The following is a 16,675-nucleotide window of genomic DNA, read 5'->3' on the forward strand; positions in this document are numbered from 1 at the left end:
ATTCTTCATTGTTCTAAGAATGTCACTTGAAATAAAAACGGCACAGTCGTATGTCATCCGGTTTTCTGGCAAATGTGTTCAACTAGATTGTGATGTAACACTATACTTTATGCAGGTCTTCAAGTCTGTGTTCAGCCATACCTCACTTGAACCATCTTAAATATGGTCTTATGTGATGAGAAATATCTCAGAAACAGACATCTGATAAGGGGTGCTTTTGTTATGATAGGTAACAGTCTCTGTCCATGAGTTGAAATTTAGTTAGTTTTGACACACGCACGCACACATACACACACCACCCCCAGACTGCATTACTTTGAACAGTTTTCTCATAAGCAGTGGTTTGACAATACTAAAAGTTTAGCTTTAAGACTCAAAATCAAAAGACTTAAGAATATAGTGGTCATGTGGTGCAAAGTGCTGATCTGATACAAATTCATTCTTCCAGTTTGAATAAATAATAGAAAAAAGTTATCTGATGGAGTAAAAGATTATGGTGTGAAATTACTGTCTGTACACAGCATTCTAACTAATTTGTCATCGAGTTATTTGTCTTTCTCGGAAGCAGCATACGGCTGGCCCAGAATGAGAGGCTGGCGTAAATGGTGTGATTATTCCTTGGCTAAAACACGAGCTTGCTCTGCTGTGGTGAATCAATATACTTCTGATCCAGGGCGGTGGGACTTGGCAGCATGGAGTTCCCAAGTTAATTATCAAGAAAAGACAGCTTTGGATGAAACTAAAGCACATGGTTTTGATCAATCTCAGTTATTTGAATTTTTTGGCAAAATTTATGGAAATCTGTCCGGGAGTTTTTCCCGGATTATAGCCCTGCCTCAATATTTACACTCTTGTTTGATACACATATTTTTCATATGAAGATTTTAGTAACCTTTGCTACTATTCGTTCAGCCATTTATTGTATTCCTTATGTGTCTGAAGATATAAACAGGCAGTTGCAGGAATTCAGCTCTTTAAGATTGTTACTTCAGTCTTACTTCCTCTGGACAGCAAAGCCTGTGCTATAAGAGAAAGGCCTTCTTCCCCCACAGCATAATCTTTGGTTAACGTAAGGACAATTTGTCCCTCTCTTTAGTACCTTTTTGTTTTTTACAGCTGGTTTTTGTTTTGAGGATGATATTAGTCCATTTTTGTACTGGAATTGGAGTATATTGCTGCTGGCACTGAGGAAGTCAAAGTGAAAAGACAGCGTTTTGCGGCAGGTAGTAATTATATCAGTCCTCATGTTTGCTTCCAGTGGTCTGTCAGTAACACATGGGTTTGCAGGTTTTCAGCTGTGGTTATTGCACTAGAAGTAATGTAACTTTTGAAAAAACAGGAAACTACAAGAATGTAAGGACTCGGTAGGACAGATTTAGTATCCTTTTTCTGCTCTCTTCCCAGGCTGTGTTAATGAAATAAGTCCATCTGACTCATCTGTTTCTTGTCATTGGAGGACAGAGCTATAAAAAGACACGGAAGCGTTCTGTATCTGTAGTCAGATTTATGACTAGGAAGAAGATTAACCTGGCATGGAAAATTTCTAATGTTGTTGTTGTCGTTTCATCCTCTCCTAAATAAACAACCTGGGATTTGCACATGAGTTTTTTCCTCCAGAAATAGAAACGTAACTGTTGTAGGTTCTAGAAGGATCTTTTTGAATGTCTCGGTGTAATGCCAGGGTCTCAAGTCTAGTTTGCCTTTGGCACCAAAAGTAGGGGCAAATTTGGCACCAAAAGTAGGGGCAAGTTGTTATTTTAACATATGCCTGCTTTTGCTTTTAATGAAATCGGTTACAGTAACTTTGGAACCAATAATTTAAACTCTGAAGACTTCAAGGCCTGGCCCATAAAGTATTCTTGCAAGTTTAAGTTGCACTGTGATTTATTGTTACGTCTTGTGCAGATGGCTGCTCCATTTAAACTGCTGCTAGTGGCAATGTTTTGAACATTACCAAAAGTTAGTGTGTTTGTGCCCCCTCCTTCAAGGCCACCTCGGTTGTTTCTTAGGTCCTTTGCTGGGAGTGATACAAATGTGCTTGAGTTGCAGATACCCAGTTTTGCTTGATGTTTTTCATTCCATTTTTGATGTTTTAGCTTTTCCTTTGGGGCTGATTGAAAGAAAAATCTGACTATAGTGTGTTAATTTTGTTATAGACAGGGAGTGATGTTCAGCTGAACAGAGTCTGTGAGACTTGCACCGTTTTAGACTGAGATTGCAGGGGGAAAGAGCTTGATTTCTCTGAATATATCCTGGATGTGAGGTGCTTCACTGGGCCACTCCGTGTGGACTCTACTCTTCATCTGCGCTCATCTGACTGCTTGGAGAAGAGTGTTCTTTAAATGACACCTCACTTGATCTGGAGGTATTAAGACTTACTGAAGTCAGTCTTGCTTATTAGTAAGGATGTTCTTGGAATGTGTTCAGTGTCCTATTTCTGGTAGTCACTTCCCAGTCTGGCACACCGTCATGCTCATAGCTGTTATTTTCCCGCTCACTATCTTTAAATAGCTGATGGCCCAGACAGCACAAAGTATGTATGTTTCATGATCACATGCTAAATTCAAGACAGTATTGTTCTTTTTCCTCTAAATTGCACCTTTTGACTTAATGGAATCACTAGATTGAAAACAGGTCCTTGATAAAGCTGAAAATTGCACTTGTCTTGTAAAAATAAATAAACAAATTCCTTTTTAGGTATGGTTATTCTATAATAATTCTGCATCAAAGTAAAATAGCTCTAGCAAAGGTGAACTAATTTCAGTTTTGGTGGTGTTTGTGTTGTAAATTCGGAGCAAGATCTATTAGAGGGCAGATAGGAAACAGTTCCTCAAACTTGTCTTGTCTGCAGTAAGCTAGAGGTGGGGAGGCTGCCAGATCTTGCAGTAAGTACAGGTCAGGGACACTGTGTGACACAGAATTAAAAGCAGAACTGTGGGGCCTGGACAGCCTGCTGATGTTCCCTGCTTGCGAGGCCTCCAGAATACTGTTCTTCTGCCTTTTTTTCCAGGTGGTGGTCTGCTGTTCTTTACTTGGCTTCCTCCTCCCATCCCCAAATTTCCCTTACATATATGTTTTTAAAATGTGGACTCTAGCATAATTAAAGATGAGAAACAATAACAAGAAGCATTAAAATACACTTCTGTGGGTTGTTTTTGAAATAATTCTGAAAGGGTCTCTAAAGCATTGTTGAGAGCCTAAGGAAAGAAAATTGGCTGCAAATGCAGTCGGTTCCAACAAGTCAGCTAGTTACTTGCCCAGTAGTGTGCGGGTTAGAGATGTACACCTGTCTGAGGAAACAGATAGTGGCGGTGTTACCATATGGAAAAAATTGACCTGCAAAGAGAAAATTCTGCGGTCTGGTGTAGGTTAGGCTTGTGCAGGCTCTCACCCAAAACTGGCAAGGAGAACTTTGGTGCTTTCGGTGCTGCAGGTGTCCCTGGGGAGGAGAGAGCCAGCAGACTCCTGCAGGCTCCACAGCATAGCGTGGCTCAGGAAACCCAGGGGACACAGCTGTCTTATTTGACTGGAAGGGGACCAGAGAGCACCCAAGAAGCTGGAGCTGTGCCGTGGCCACTCTGAGCTGTGCAGTAGCTGCCATGAGCTGTCTATGCATCAACTTTTAAGGCCCTGGTTGCACTTGGGTCATGACACCCAAGTGCCCTTCTCCACAGCTCCAGAAGCACTGCTCAGGTGTTCTCGAGCTGCTGCTGCTGGGCTTCTGATGTCCAAAAGCTCCGTGGTTGTTGCTGGTTCCCTAGTCCATCCTCCAGTCCATTCTGTATGTGATTCAGAAAGCTTTTGACGACTTGACCCCAAAGTTCAAAATTACAGCAGCTTGCAGCATTTCGTTGGGGTTATTCAGGCCGCCTCATTTTTTTAAGATACCTTGCCAGCTTTGGAAATATAGATCACCTTTAATGCAAGCCAGGTTTGCATTTCAGGTACTAGTTTGCAGACTTTAATGTATTGCATTCATATGACCAAAATTTAAAGTTCACTATGTGCCATCTGAAGTCTTACTTAAAAGTGCTGTTAAATTGTATACTCACTTTGAAATTTGTAGAACTATAGATAGATAGTTGTCATTTCCAGACATGGAAATATTACTATAGTTCATTGTTGTCAGTAGCTATTGTATGCAGTCAGGATGTCCTGGGGAAAGAGCGTGCATGGTTTAAAGTTGATGTTAAGTACATCAGCGTTCCAGCGGTAGTAAGCTAAAAGTAAGCTGTTTGTATTCAACTGAATTTGTAAGAGTTTGGGCTAATCTGTATTGGGAGAAGTGGTAATTCTGAAAATTTTTTGTGAGACTTGTTATTCAGTTGATGTGATGGAACCTGAAAAGAAAAGACTTGCTCGGTAAATAAAATGTAAAGCTTAACAGAACTCTTGGAGCCTTCCTGGAACAGGAAAGCACAGCAAGGCAGGCGGCTTTTCTTTAGGGTGAGGTTATCTATATTAATGCCTCACTACCAAAGTGAAAGAAGTGCTCATTCTCTGAAGACACTGGGGCTAATGGATATCCTAATGTTTCTGTGGTAAGTGCTTTGAACATATAGCTAGTTTTTGTTGGCTCTTTTTAATTTTCAAACAGTGTGTTTCATGCCTGGAGTCAAATGATTTTTCCAGTCACTAGTGGCTGGCAATCAACAGCTCTCCAAATAGTTGTTGTCACTTAATGATTTGGCATGCAGAGTTTATATTTATAAGCAGCTTTATCTCTGGAAAGCTGAGGTTTTCAACTAAACTGAACTTGGGGGGGGTGGGATTTCTTCCATTGGTATTTATGAAATTGTTCAAAAATTATGTATGTTCTCTATGAAATTTTATTACGAGTCTCATTTCAAACAAAGGTGCCAGAGGCATTTTTTATTTAATTACAAAATGTAGAAAAAAAATGAAGAGCTGGGAGAAGTCTTAATTTAGCAGTGAGCTGTGGCTACAGAGACTGTTAATCTCTGTAATACGTGACAATTTTTTGCTGCTGTCAGCTTATTACAGTGTATTCTTGCAGGTCTGCAAGTGACTGTTGAAATAGTCCACAAGAAGACCACATAGTTTCTCTAAAAGCTTTCTATAGAAATAGTTGTTATAAAAATGTTGGTTATGCCTGTTGGCATGCTGTGTAGAAAGAAATGGATTCAGCTGTGTTAATTTACTGGTTAAAAACTTTTCCTTTCACAAAGGAAGTCTAATGGGGGAACAGATTACTGTACTTTCTTTGTTTGCTACCCATTAGTGTTTAGGCACCTGGCAGGAAGTTTGAATGCTTTTAAAGATTAGAGTCTGTTACCTGAATTTGTTAAGAAAATGTGTATGGAATGGATGACATTTCAACATGATTTAATTTTTGCTACTTCTGGAGTCACTGCAGTCCATTATTTCCATATTTGTACTTGACATGCTAAGGAGAATAAATTTAATATTGTTACAGATCTTGCAAAAAGTGATCAATAGGGGGTGAATTGCTATATCTGTGTCAATGCAGTATCTCTGAAACAGATGGCAGTAATTACAGTAAATTTAGGCATCTAGATAATTAGGGATATATATTTTTTTTAATCTTTTTTTGCAATAGATACTAATGTGGAATTGTCTCTTCTCCCAACGTAAAGGTGACTTCCCTCCAGAAGGCATCAGCTTTGGCTCAGAGGAGTGTACATTACTTCTCTATGAAAAATTTCCCCATCAGCAGTGACCTAGAGTTTAAGCTGGAACCTAGATAAAAGAAACGCTGAGTATTCCTACATGGCTTTGTTTTTTCCGTTCTCCCTCCTCTCCCTCCTCCAGCAGTTTCGTTAATAGAAACCCTGGATGAATCACTCCTCTGCCGCCCTCATTACTGCGGTTTGCTGCGGAGGCTGGAGCCGGCTCCGTCAGCGAGTGCCTACGTACGGCTCGGTCACCAGCTCGACCATTTCGCTTGTCCGAGAACTCCCCATTTCCTATTTTGAGCCAGTGATTGTCCTGCTGAGTCTCTTCCCCACTTTTAACAGGCAAAACTGAGGGGGTTTTGCCATGCCATCATGGAGCTGCTAATTAAAGGGTTTTGCCATAGACGCTACCTTCTGGTAGCTTTCTGTTTTTCTGAACTCAAGACAGAAAACCTGTATACTGATACAATTTACAGGGTTGGGGGAAGATAAGGCCCAGAAACTATTGCTCCTGGTCTGAATTCTAGAATTTTTACCTAAAAAAAGGAGAAACAGTTGCCAAGTATTTGACTCTGCATTTGTGAGCTGTTATGTAGTGTTGCTGCTGCTGTATGATTTGATTCTTGCTAGTAAAGGACTCTTTTTCACTTCCCCCACCATTGCCACCACGTACCCCCACAAAGCTGCTTTTCAACTGGGAAGAAGTGAAAGAGTAATCTCATTCTCATTCTGGAAAAGTTTAGATCATTTTGTTCATCTCTTTATTTGTAGTGTTTTTAAAGTTTTTACTAATTTTTTTTTGAAACTATATTTTTCAAATTGTTCACAAAAGTATAAAATAACCTGTTCCTTAGGAGACTTCATGTATAAATTTATCTCCAGACCTAATAAGATTGCTTGATTCACCGCACTCTCACTGTTACTTGTTTTTTATTTCCTAAGCGGTCAACTTCAAAGAAGTTACTGAAGAAAACAAGAGAGAACTCTTTGGTGAAATATTTTCTTCCATTGAAACATTGGCATTCACCTTTGGAAACGTGTAAGTTGGAATTTAGAATGAATTTTGAAGAGGTCAATAGAGCTGAACAGAACTGGAACTAAAAAACAATACTTCAGTTTTCTTTTCAACAAATATTGACTGATAAGTGAATTTAAATGAGCCATATCCAGAACAGTTTTACTGCTTTACGTTTTGGGTCTTTTTCTCCCTTAACCTGGGAAAACATGATGGCATACAAATTGCAGGGATTACAAGAAGTACTTTTAAAATTATTCTGCAAAATTTTTGAAGGATCTTAGAATTTGAGTTTTTGTTCTCAGTGATCTGAAATTGTTTGGTGAGGTAAACTAATGAAGTAATGCAGTTCTTTGTTTTTCTGGCAGCGTTTCAGACTTCCTTATGGGAGATGTAGACAATGGCTCGTCACTGGGGCTTCCGGTATCTCGGAGAAGTCGGGTAGGCTAAGCACGTTCTTGTGGAGTGTGCAATCACCTCTCTTAAAGCTTTTCATTTCCCCTTGAAACTCTGTGCATCTTGGGGCTGGGGCATTTGGAGTCTTGTTTTAAAACAAGACTAAATCCATTAACAAAATGCATTTGGCGTCTCAGTATTCTCTGTTCTAAATGCCAGTGATGACTCACCTGAGCTAGCACTCTAATGTTAGAGTAAGCGGTAACCTGCTGTAAGTATGTTTCAGATTTTAAATAAAATTGAAATTTATCTCTTTAAATATGCTCTTTTAAAAAAAATCTCTTTAAAGAGCTTAGTGAGAAGAGCTAACGCTTACTTGATAATCGATGAAATGTAAGGTTTACATGCTGAAGTAGTTAGAATAGGCTTGTTAAACCTAGAAGCTAAGCTGAGGTTTAGTTACCTCTTTTGGGGCTTTTAAAAACAAATGTTCTTTACAAGATAACTTTTTCTTCCAGACTCAGTTCGTTTCAATAACACTTCACTAAGAGAGCTGAAAATAGCAGTGTCAGCTTATATGTAGTCAAAGAAAAACATTAGCATTTTAAATTCCCTTTTAGACACCTTAAAGGCAAGATTAAAAAAAATGCTGCTCTGAGTTTTGGTATTTAGACTTTTGGGTAAATCAAGTAAAATTAAAAGATACATAGAGATATATTTAGATAGATGGAAAATGCAGTTGATAATTGGTGTGTATGACAAGCTAAGTTGCTACAACGTGAGAAATTTTAGCTTAAAAAAAAACAAAAAAGCTTCATTGAGATGTGCTGCTTAAACTTTGTCAGCATTCTCTCAGGCAGGCTTGATCATAATGCTATGCAGCTACAGTTGAAAATTAGTCTTTAAGTTTTTACTGTGCTTTAAAACACAAATGTGAGAAAGATGGATGGTCTTAGTTCTTCTAATTCTGTAGTTGCTACAAAGCACATCTTCCCAAATGGCTTGGAGGGAGGGAGGCTAGTCAAAAAATTGCTTTCAGCAGACTTTCAAAGAGAGATATCGATTGCTGATTTTTTTTTTCCTTCCTTGTAATGGCGTTGCAATGCAATAATATGTTTGAGGAAATTGTCCCCATATATTGTACTGCAAACTGAGTGCTTGGCTGAAAGATCGTGCTTTTAAATCTTAAGGCAGGGGGAAAACAAGGGGAAATTAGAATATAGCAAAATTAAGAAGGAATTCTAGTGTAATCTCTCCCAAACTCACTAGCTTATATTTAAAGGCCTTTTTTATAATGTCATTTGCTCTTCTGAAGGTGGAAGAGAACAACTGTAAATAAACTTTGGAGCAGGTTGGATAATATGGTTCAATCTGTTGGAAATTCATCTTAAATTTTAGGTGCATGTTCATTCAGACAAATAAATGTACGTTTAATAGATGAAGCGCATTGCTTTGATCTGCAGCACAGAGAACAAGTTTGGAGGCCAAGCAGGAATTCAGCCTTAGGAGGAGTTAAATGCAAAATATTTAAGTACCTATATTAACTTCTCATTCCTGCAGATATATTCATTCTGTGGTTGAACATAGCAGCTAACTATATCTTATAAAGATTAGAGCATAATTTTTTTGGTCGAATTTAGCAAGTAAACACTTTGACTGTTAATTAAGGAGAGTGATTTAAATTGCCTGTTAAGTTAGGAGCCTTTCTAACGAAGCTGTTGTGGATTGCTTTGAAGTGGGGTGGGAGATGATCTTGTTTCTCTTGACTACAAGGGAATCTACATTCTTTTGTTCGGGCATTCAACTTGGAGGCTTAAGTTAAATGATATGTATATATCCTCTTATTTAGCACATGTAAAGATTTTTATTTTAGTCCTTGTAGTACAACTGGAAGTACAGGGGGAAGCAAAGGTATTTCTTAATTAAAAGCAACAGAGTTATAGAATATATCAGGAGAACTGAGGCAGACGTGTGACCTTTTCTTACTCCACAAGCTGTTGGAAAGCTATCGAAAGCGAGGTAGATGTGAAAGCGTAACAAAGGAGAAGGATAAAAATCCTCAAAATGCGTGTAAAGACTTGCCTTTAACCTAGGTTGAGAGTTCCTGGGCAGCAGGGGGAGAAAAAGAAGTCAGCTTGGTTGAAGTTCACTTGAGAAGTGGAATCTGTCTAGAAGTCAGTCAGGCTTTTTTGTTGCTTGGCTCACTGGGATGAGTGATTGGGCGTTTTGGGGCATATGGGTCAAGTTCTGATGATAAGTAGGAGGATATAAGTAAAAGTAACAGAGCAACACTATCTGTCCACGTGCCTGCCTTTAAAAAGTGTTATCATACGTTTGTAGTTGGGTGAATGTGGATGGACAAACGAGCATCGAAAGCTGCACTAACTAAATTGCCTGAACTACCGGAAAGGAGTGAACAGTTCTCAGGGCTGACATGATCTAGGTCTTATTGAATGGGAAGTGGTGTTTTGTTTTGTTGTGGGCTTTTTTGGTTGTTTGTTTTTTTTAAGGACTAGAATTCATAAGGTATACTTTTTCCCCTCTTCTTGCTTGTTCTTCCCTGACAGATGCATATCGCCTTAAAAGCTACTTGAAGACATTTGATACCCAAACCAGAATTAAATCTGAGGAATATTTATACCTCTATGCAGGAGAATATTAATCTACATCTAGATTCAGATTTTCTACTGTCAGTTCTGTTCAGACAGCTTGCTTTTGTAGATAGACAGCTTTGAATGGATTTCTTACCTGTTCGGAAAAAGTCATTTCTTCTTACTAAAATTAGATAGAAAATGTAGCAGCTTTCATTTTCTTAGGATTGGAGGGGGTGAGGGCTGATTTGGAGTGTAATTTGATTCTGTTTCTATTCATTACTATCTCCACTGTAATTGATTAATACCACATCCATTTTGGTATAAGAAAAAGCTGGTTTTGCTATGAAGTAAACAGTGCTTGTTCAGGGATTTTTCTGTGGTTTATTCATTATCAGTTTCATTTACATTAAACAAACAAGCAAAAAACCTAGAACTAAATGCATCATTGTTACCCTACTGCATTTTAGTTTTAAGTCTGAAAATGAAACAGCACAAAATCTAAAATGGAAACAATATATTTTTGTAAAACTTAAGGCTACTTTGTAGCTATTTCTTGGCCTTTGTCTTCTGCCTGCTCAAAACTCTGAGTTTTTGAGATTAGTTCAATCATTTAAAATGATGCAGGTTGAAAACAAACAAAAACCCTTGAAGGGTTTAACTAGGTAAACTTTTCATTCACTTAAATCTGTTCAGTGGCCTGGTTTACAGCACAGTCCTACAAATTGTTCTATTGTGCAATTAAAGAGGTAGCAAAATACAGTGTGAGGGCAAAGGTAGGGATGAAATCTTATGCCAAATTCCCTTTGTTTATCTTGGGATTAAATTCCGTCAAGTTGCAGTGATTATCAGTACTTCTTTAGAAAGTGTTCCTAGTCTTAGTCAGCCTTTGGGCCTGCCTGGAAATCTGCAAGTAGTTTGGGAGAGATCACAGCTTTATATCCTTAAGGCAGAAATCCACAATTCTAGTGACTTGCGGAAAGGTGTCTAAGTTGTATGTATATGACATTAGGTCTGTATGAAATGCTTTTTTTTAAAGATAGGGAGCAGTGTAAGAAAAGCTGGAAGTCCCTAAAATATCAGCCTAATTTGTTAAAAGATGAACTCTTTCACCACAACCTTTCAAGATTGTTGGTTTACAGACGTATAATGATTCCCTGCTATTTTATATGTTTCAATCTATAACCATTGGAGCTTATAAGGTTATCATAGATAGGATATCCTATCTCCTCAGATAAGAGGAAATTACAGCACAGTAAGGGGCAGATTATGCCTCTTATTTTATCTGTCAGTTCTAGTGAGAGCTTTTCTTCTCTAATTTAATGTTTTGTTTCTTGTACACCAGTCTTTTGAGAACCTTTCTGTGGAGTCTGGGGGATCACTGCATGAAAGGGATGATATTCAAGGTAGGTCATTCCTTTAATGTTAATAAACACCATTCTGTATGTTCTCTCTTTCTAAAATGCTGCAAATAAGTTGCTTGGTCACTCTTTTTATATCTATGTTGCCATTAAAATTTCAGTGTAAAAATTACTATAGCAGAGTGTTATTGTGTGAATAACTAACTTGGATTGCTTTTGGGGCAAAAAAAAAAAAAAAAAGGCCTGAAGCACTTCTGTATATGGCTGATGTTTTGATGGATCACTTTCTTAAACAAAGTTAGGCTGACCGTATGACTAGTCAGGATAACATACTATGACCCTTTAATTTGTTCTAAAACCTCTGTCAGTCCTGTTTAGAGTCAATTAGCATTAAAAAACAATTCCAGATCAGAGCTGCTTTAGCATTCACAGTGGACTAATACTGGCTTTGCTCTTGGTGTGTGGTCATGTCTAAAACTCACTTCCTCAAGTTTGATGCTTTATTTTCAGGACATCTTCGAGCCGAGGAGGTTGATAGCATGCTCCTAAGAACTGACAGTGGGATTGAATCAGCTCTGTCCTATGCTAAAGCATGGTCAAAATATACCAAGGATGTAGTCGCATGGGTAGAAAAAAAGCTTAGCTTGGGTGAGTGGCTCTTTCTGGCATTTAATCAGCTTTGTCATGATGGAATTAAATCTGTTGTCAGGCCCCTGTGCTGCAGACCGTCAATAATGTGATTTCTAAATTAGTAGCTGTTCCGCTGAAGTGGACAGAACTATCAGCCGTTTCCTATAACTAAAGGCCTGTAACAAAGTGAAGGTGATCCCCTCCATAGCCTGTCTGTTAGAGGAGGAATGTCAAAAGCATTTAGCATGTAGTACAGTTGTTAGTGTAAACAGTAACTGTGGAATGTGTTTTTAACAGAAGTGGAGTGTGCCAAAAACCTGGCAAAAATGGCTGAAACTGCTAAAGCCGTTGTTGGACCCCAGGTGAGTACCTTTTAGGTTTTTTGTTTGGTTTGTTTTGTTTTAAAGCTTAAATATGAATTGAATGCCTTGCCCAAAAATGAAACTTTTGGGGCACTGAGAAAAGGATTTTTAAATTGATACAGAATTGACTTATACAGAAAATCATTGGCTAAAAGATCTGCTGCTTTTCATCTCTTCCCATCCCCTTTGGAAATCTGGAGAAGTAAATTTATTTTTGTTGAAAATACAGAGTAGCCTTATGTTTTTTGCAATGTGCTTTTTTCCCCAGTACAGTATCTTGTATGTTTTGCAATCTGGACTTGCAGACTCTTTTTCCAGAGTATTTTCTTATTAAAATAAAATTTGACTGAAAAATTGCATAGTCATTTTCTATACTTGTACATAATCTGACTTCTATACGTATAGAAATACCTCATTAAACTTAACTGAAAATCTAATTCAGTCATACAGACTTTTAGAATGTCTTATCTAGAATGTTAATGTTTTCTGTTGTGTGTGATTTTAGGATTATATGCCATTCCAATCAATATTCATTAATGCTTTTCAAAATGATATTGAGAACAATCAGCTTTGGCAACAAACAGCTGCTGCTCTCCAGTCTAATAAATTTGTGCAGGTAAGCTTACAGAAAATGACCAAGATACTGTATAAGTTTTTTAAAAGCTTTGTAACTATACAGATTGTTCAAAAGAACAAACTCTCAGCTATAAGCTTTTTATGTACTCTATTCATCTTTTCTATCTAGCCTCTTCTGGGGAGAAAAAATGAGTTGGATAGACAACGGAAAGATATCAAGGAGCTTTGGCAGCGAGAACAGAAAAAAATGGTATTTCTTTCATATTTAATTATTCAATCTCAAATTCTTCAAAAAGTTGAGACTTTCAAACTAGGCTGTTTAATGTTACAAACCTAAATTCACATGGAGCACCTCTCGGGCTTACTGGATGTAGTTTGTAACTGTCGGCTTCCCGGTGTATTCCTATCTGTAAAATGGTATCTTTCTATGGCTGTGTAGTTTGAACTGCAAAATACAGGTCTTTGCCTAACAGCCTCTTTAAACATCACATTAAATAACTGGAAAAATAAAATCATTAATTCTGTGCTTTTTTTCTTTGTTGCATTCTGCAGCAAGAGCTAGAAGCTGCTCTAAGAAAAGCAAAGCTGCTATATACACAGCGTCAAGATGAGTATGAAAAGGCAAAATCCTGCACTGCTCGTGCTGAGGAGGAGCATCTTAGCTCAAGTGGAAGCTTTGTGAAAGATGTCAGCAAGCAACTGGAAAAAAAACGAAGACTAGAAGAGGAGGCTCTTCAAAAAGTAAGGGATTTTGTTGCTTGTTTTTAAAGATAAGTGTTTGCTAGTCTTACTCATGGTTCTGCAATGACAGCATTTGAGCAAGTATTTTGCTCATAAGTCTTAGTTTTAATCCTGCTATGCTCTTTCAGACTCTTTTCCTAAATGGAACTCTCCTATTACAACCTGTTTTTGTGTGTTTTCATCTTGCTTCTAGTACCAAGGCCTTGTAGTCCATTGGCCATCTATGCTTGTGTTTTCTCTAGGCTGAAGAGGCCAACGAGCACTATAAAGCGAGCATGGCGGAAGTTGAAGAGAAAAGAAATGATTTGGAAAGCTTTAAAAGTGATGTCCTAACACAGCTTCGGGAGCTTATTTACCAGTGTGATCTTACTCTTAAAGCTGTAAGGATGCTTTTTAAAATCTTTTCATAAGAAAGAAGAATATGACTTGAAATAAGTTGAACACAGTTATATAAAGGCTGTTAAGACTAAAAGAGAACCCCATCTAAAATATTAACTGTTTAAAATAGAAAATTTTTGAAGGATAGAGGTTGTTTTCATTAGTGCATTAGCAAAGGTGTCTGGTGGCTCAAGAGCACAGAGTGGACACTAGCACATTCCAGCGTGGAGGCTACTAATCTTGATGATATTCTCACTTACTACAAGATCCATTTTAACTAATTTAGTGTTTAAATTGAATAGATGTAAATAAGCAAAATATTGTCAAGACAGTGTATCTACATATGCTGTTTTCAAAAACTGTAGAGTCTATTTTGCAAATAGATGTGTACTCTGAAATCAGCAGCTTGAGGAAAAAATACTTGTTCGTTAATACCTAGTTACCATTTTGAACTTTGTCTTCAATTAACACATTGGCAGGATGAATTTCACTGGCAATCAGATTCTGCTTGCCTAAATCAAAAACACTGAGCATTCAGCTAGTTAATGCTGTTGTAGAAAGTTCAAAATCCTACTAAGCTGTTTACAGTGAAGAGGAAGTGTTTCTCATCTCGGAGTGCTGGGATGAGCAAGCCTGAATTCCTTGTGTAGGTACATCATGCCATATTAGCACAAGCTGGTCAGATACTGGCTTGTTAAAGGATAAAAGGAGGGAAGAATATGGCAAGGCAAAAATTGGTTCCTGTTGAAAAAGACTGGGAGGGTGGTAGATACCCCTGCAATCCCGAAGCTGCAATAGAGCCATGGAGTGTCCCTTCTTCTGGTCTCCCACTTGTGACAAAATATTCTAAAAGTTTTGCATAACTCAGCAAAGTAAGTGCTTAATTAGTCTGTTCCCTTGGGACAAGATATTTTGTCTTGTTTCAAGGCGATAGGGAGTTATCCTGGGTTTGGAACTGCCACTGCTTCATTGTTGTAGTGGCAACTAACACATTTCCTCGAGAGAACGAAAGCTGCCTTTTTGGTAGCAGTAAATTTTGCTGTTTCTTGTCTTCTACCCAAAGTGGAAAGACACTGGAATTGCCTTTGCTACCTGGAGGATTCAATAACCCAGTGAGGAAAAAAATAATACTGACACTAATGGATGAAGTATTTGCAGCTGACTTTCAGGAATCTTGCACAAAGTCCATTTCTACAAATGCTGCGATCTTCTAGAATTTGTCTGCATATTTGAAGTGTAAACTATTTAAATCATTCTCTGTCTTGATATTAATTTAGGTTGAGCAAAGTGCAAGTGAAATATCTAGTAAACGATCTACAAACACAGTTTGTTTTATTTTTATTTTATTTTTATTTTTTTCTCCTGCCTAACAGGCAACAGTTAACCTGTTCCAGTTGCAGCATGCTCAGGTCGTATCTCTTCCAGTTAACTGCCAGTCCCTCTGTGAGAGTGCCAAACTCTATGAACCTGGTCAGCAGTATTCAGAGTTTGTGAAAAGTTTGCCAAAGGAAGGTGTTCCTGTTGAACCAACTTCTTTTGAAACTCAAAGTTCCCAGGTTGATGGGTGAGTCCCAACCTACTGGTGGTATTTGCTTATTTCAGAATTAAATGAGGCACACACATTAAACAGTAAAACAGAATTATTGGAGGAATCAAATGAACCCTGCTGTTTTACTGTGGCTTACCATTGTTTTTTTCCTTGACTTATCTTTTGATGGTTGGTGATGATATGTAATGTTGACATTAAAACCTGACTTTAAATTACAAGGAGAAAGTCACTTTGTGTAGTAAGACTTGCTAGAACATTGACGATTGTTGTGTAAGTGAATTGACTTTCTACAATTTTAAGTGTAGATATTGGTTAATATGAAAAATGTAGGGTTTTTTCAATTGCATAATGTTTACCAGATGTGATGTGGCAGTAGTGCTTGATAATCTGTTTTAGAAAGTGTGAGGAAAGTACTTTTCTCCTTCTGCAGGCTTTGCTGCTACTGTACCTTCTCCTATATTATTTAGGTTTGGAAACTTTGTGGCAGGAAGTTTTGCTTGATTTCTGTCTAATGCTGTATGGCATAAAATCTCTTTTTAAGAATATTTCAAAGTTGCCATGTGCGTCTGACATAACTTAATTATTTTTTTCAACTGAATGAAATGGCAGCTTTTACTGTTAATCTATTAAAGAAATGTCTAAGGTGGAAGCAGAGGGGTACCAAAAAGACAACCTATTGTGTCAGTATGCCAAATGCTTTTCCACCTTTAACTTGTTGTAAAATAGTTATCTTGGCACTTGAGCACCAGAATATCCATTCCAGTCTGTATGTTTCACAGTTCTACAGGAAAGTGTCGTCATCGTCTTTCAAAAGGAAACCAAATACAAAAACTTAACACTTGAGTCAGACTTGTAGCAACAAAAGCCAGGAAATTCAGAATTAAAGCTGAGATTCTTAGTTTTTGTTTCTAAATTTCCTGCCTTTTAAGGCTGATTTAGACTGTGTTCATAAACTTTGACTTTAGGGGATTTAACTGTGCAGCTCCCCGAGAAAGTGATGAGCATGAAACTTCAAATTCTTTGTATGCCCTCCCAGCTACTTACTGCTAAAGATTTATAGGAGTGTGGTTCTCCTCCCTCCTCTTCTTGACGTAGCCTTATGATTCTTCTTGCACATGAAGTGATCACTTTATTGTTTTAGGTCTGCATTTATTTAGGGACAGTAGCTTGGGCAAATGCACATTTTAAATGTTTCTAAGTCTTTGTTATTTCCTTCAGTGGGATAGGGGAGAGCTGATTAAGCAACAACTTCCTGACCACTAAACTCTGCTAGCAAGCTGTTTTGTCCACAGGGTGCTTCAGCATTTTACACTAATTAGGCTGTTAACTGCTTTCTATCCTTGTCTTGAGAGCAGGTTTTTTGTAATGGACTGGGAGCCTCAACATTTTCTCTGCTTTTAATAAAAATTGATTCTACAC

The 16,675-nt window shown here is 37.9% G+C and overlaps 1 protein-coding gene across 5 annotated transcripts in view; it reads left to right on the forward strand.

Annotated features, from left to right (window-relative positions):
• The window catches only part of ARHGAP29 (Rho GTPase activating protein 29), a 60,910-nt gene that overhangs the window by 33,038 nt on the left and 11,197 nt on the right, over positions 1-16,675 (forward strand). For 3 of the 5 annotated variants that reach the window (XM_067300907.1, XM_067300904.1, XM_067300905.1), the window contains exons 4-13: positions 6,600-6,696; positions 7,041-7,113; positions 11,005-11,065; positions 11,531-11,668; positions 11,948-12,012; positions 12,518-12,628; positions 12,758-12,838; positions 13,141-13,329; positions 13,572-13,709; positions 15,081-15,271. In XM_067300907.1, coding sequence (XP_067157008.1) covers positions 6,600-6,696; positions 7,041-7,113; positions 11,005-11,065; positions 11,531-11,668; positions 11,948-12,012; positions 12,518-12,628; positions 12,758-12,838; positions 13,141-13,329; positions 13,572-13,709; positions 15,081-15,271 — 1,144 coding nt within the window. The remainder of the gene's footprint in view (positions 1-6,599; positions 6,697-7,040; positions 7,114-11,004; positions 11,066-11,530; positions 11,669-11,947; positions 12,013-12,517; positions 12,629-12,757; positions 12,839-13,140; positions 13,330-13,571; positions 13,710-15,080; positions 15,272-16,675) is intronic. The other 2 variants (XM_067300909.1, XM_067300908.1) reach the window with 2 other exon arrangements.

The sequence above is a fragment of the Apteryx mantelli genome, chromosome 8 (genome assembly GCF_036417845.1).
Source record: "Apteryx mantelli isolate bAptMan1 chromosome 8, bAptMan1.hap1, whole genome shotgun sequence".
Classification (NCBI taxonomy): domain Eukaryota; kingdom Metazoa; phylum Chordata; class Aves; order Apterygiformes; family Apterygidae; genus Apteryx; species Apteryx mantelli.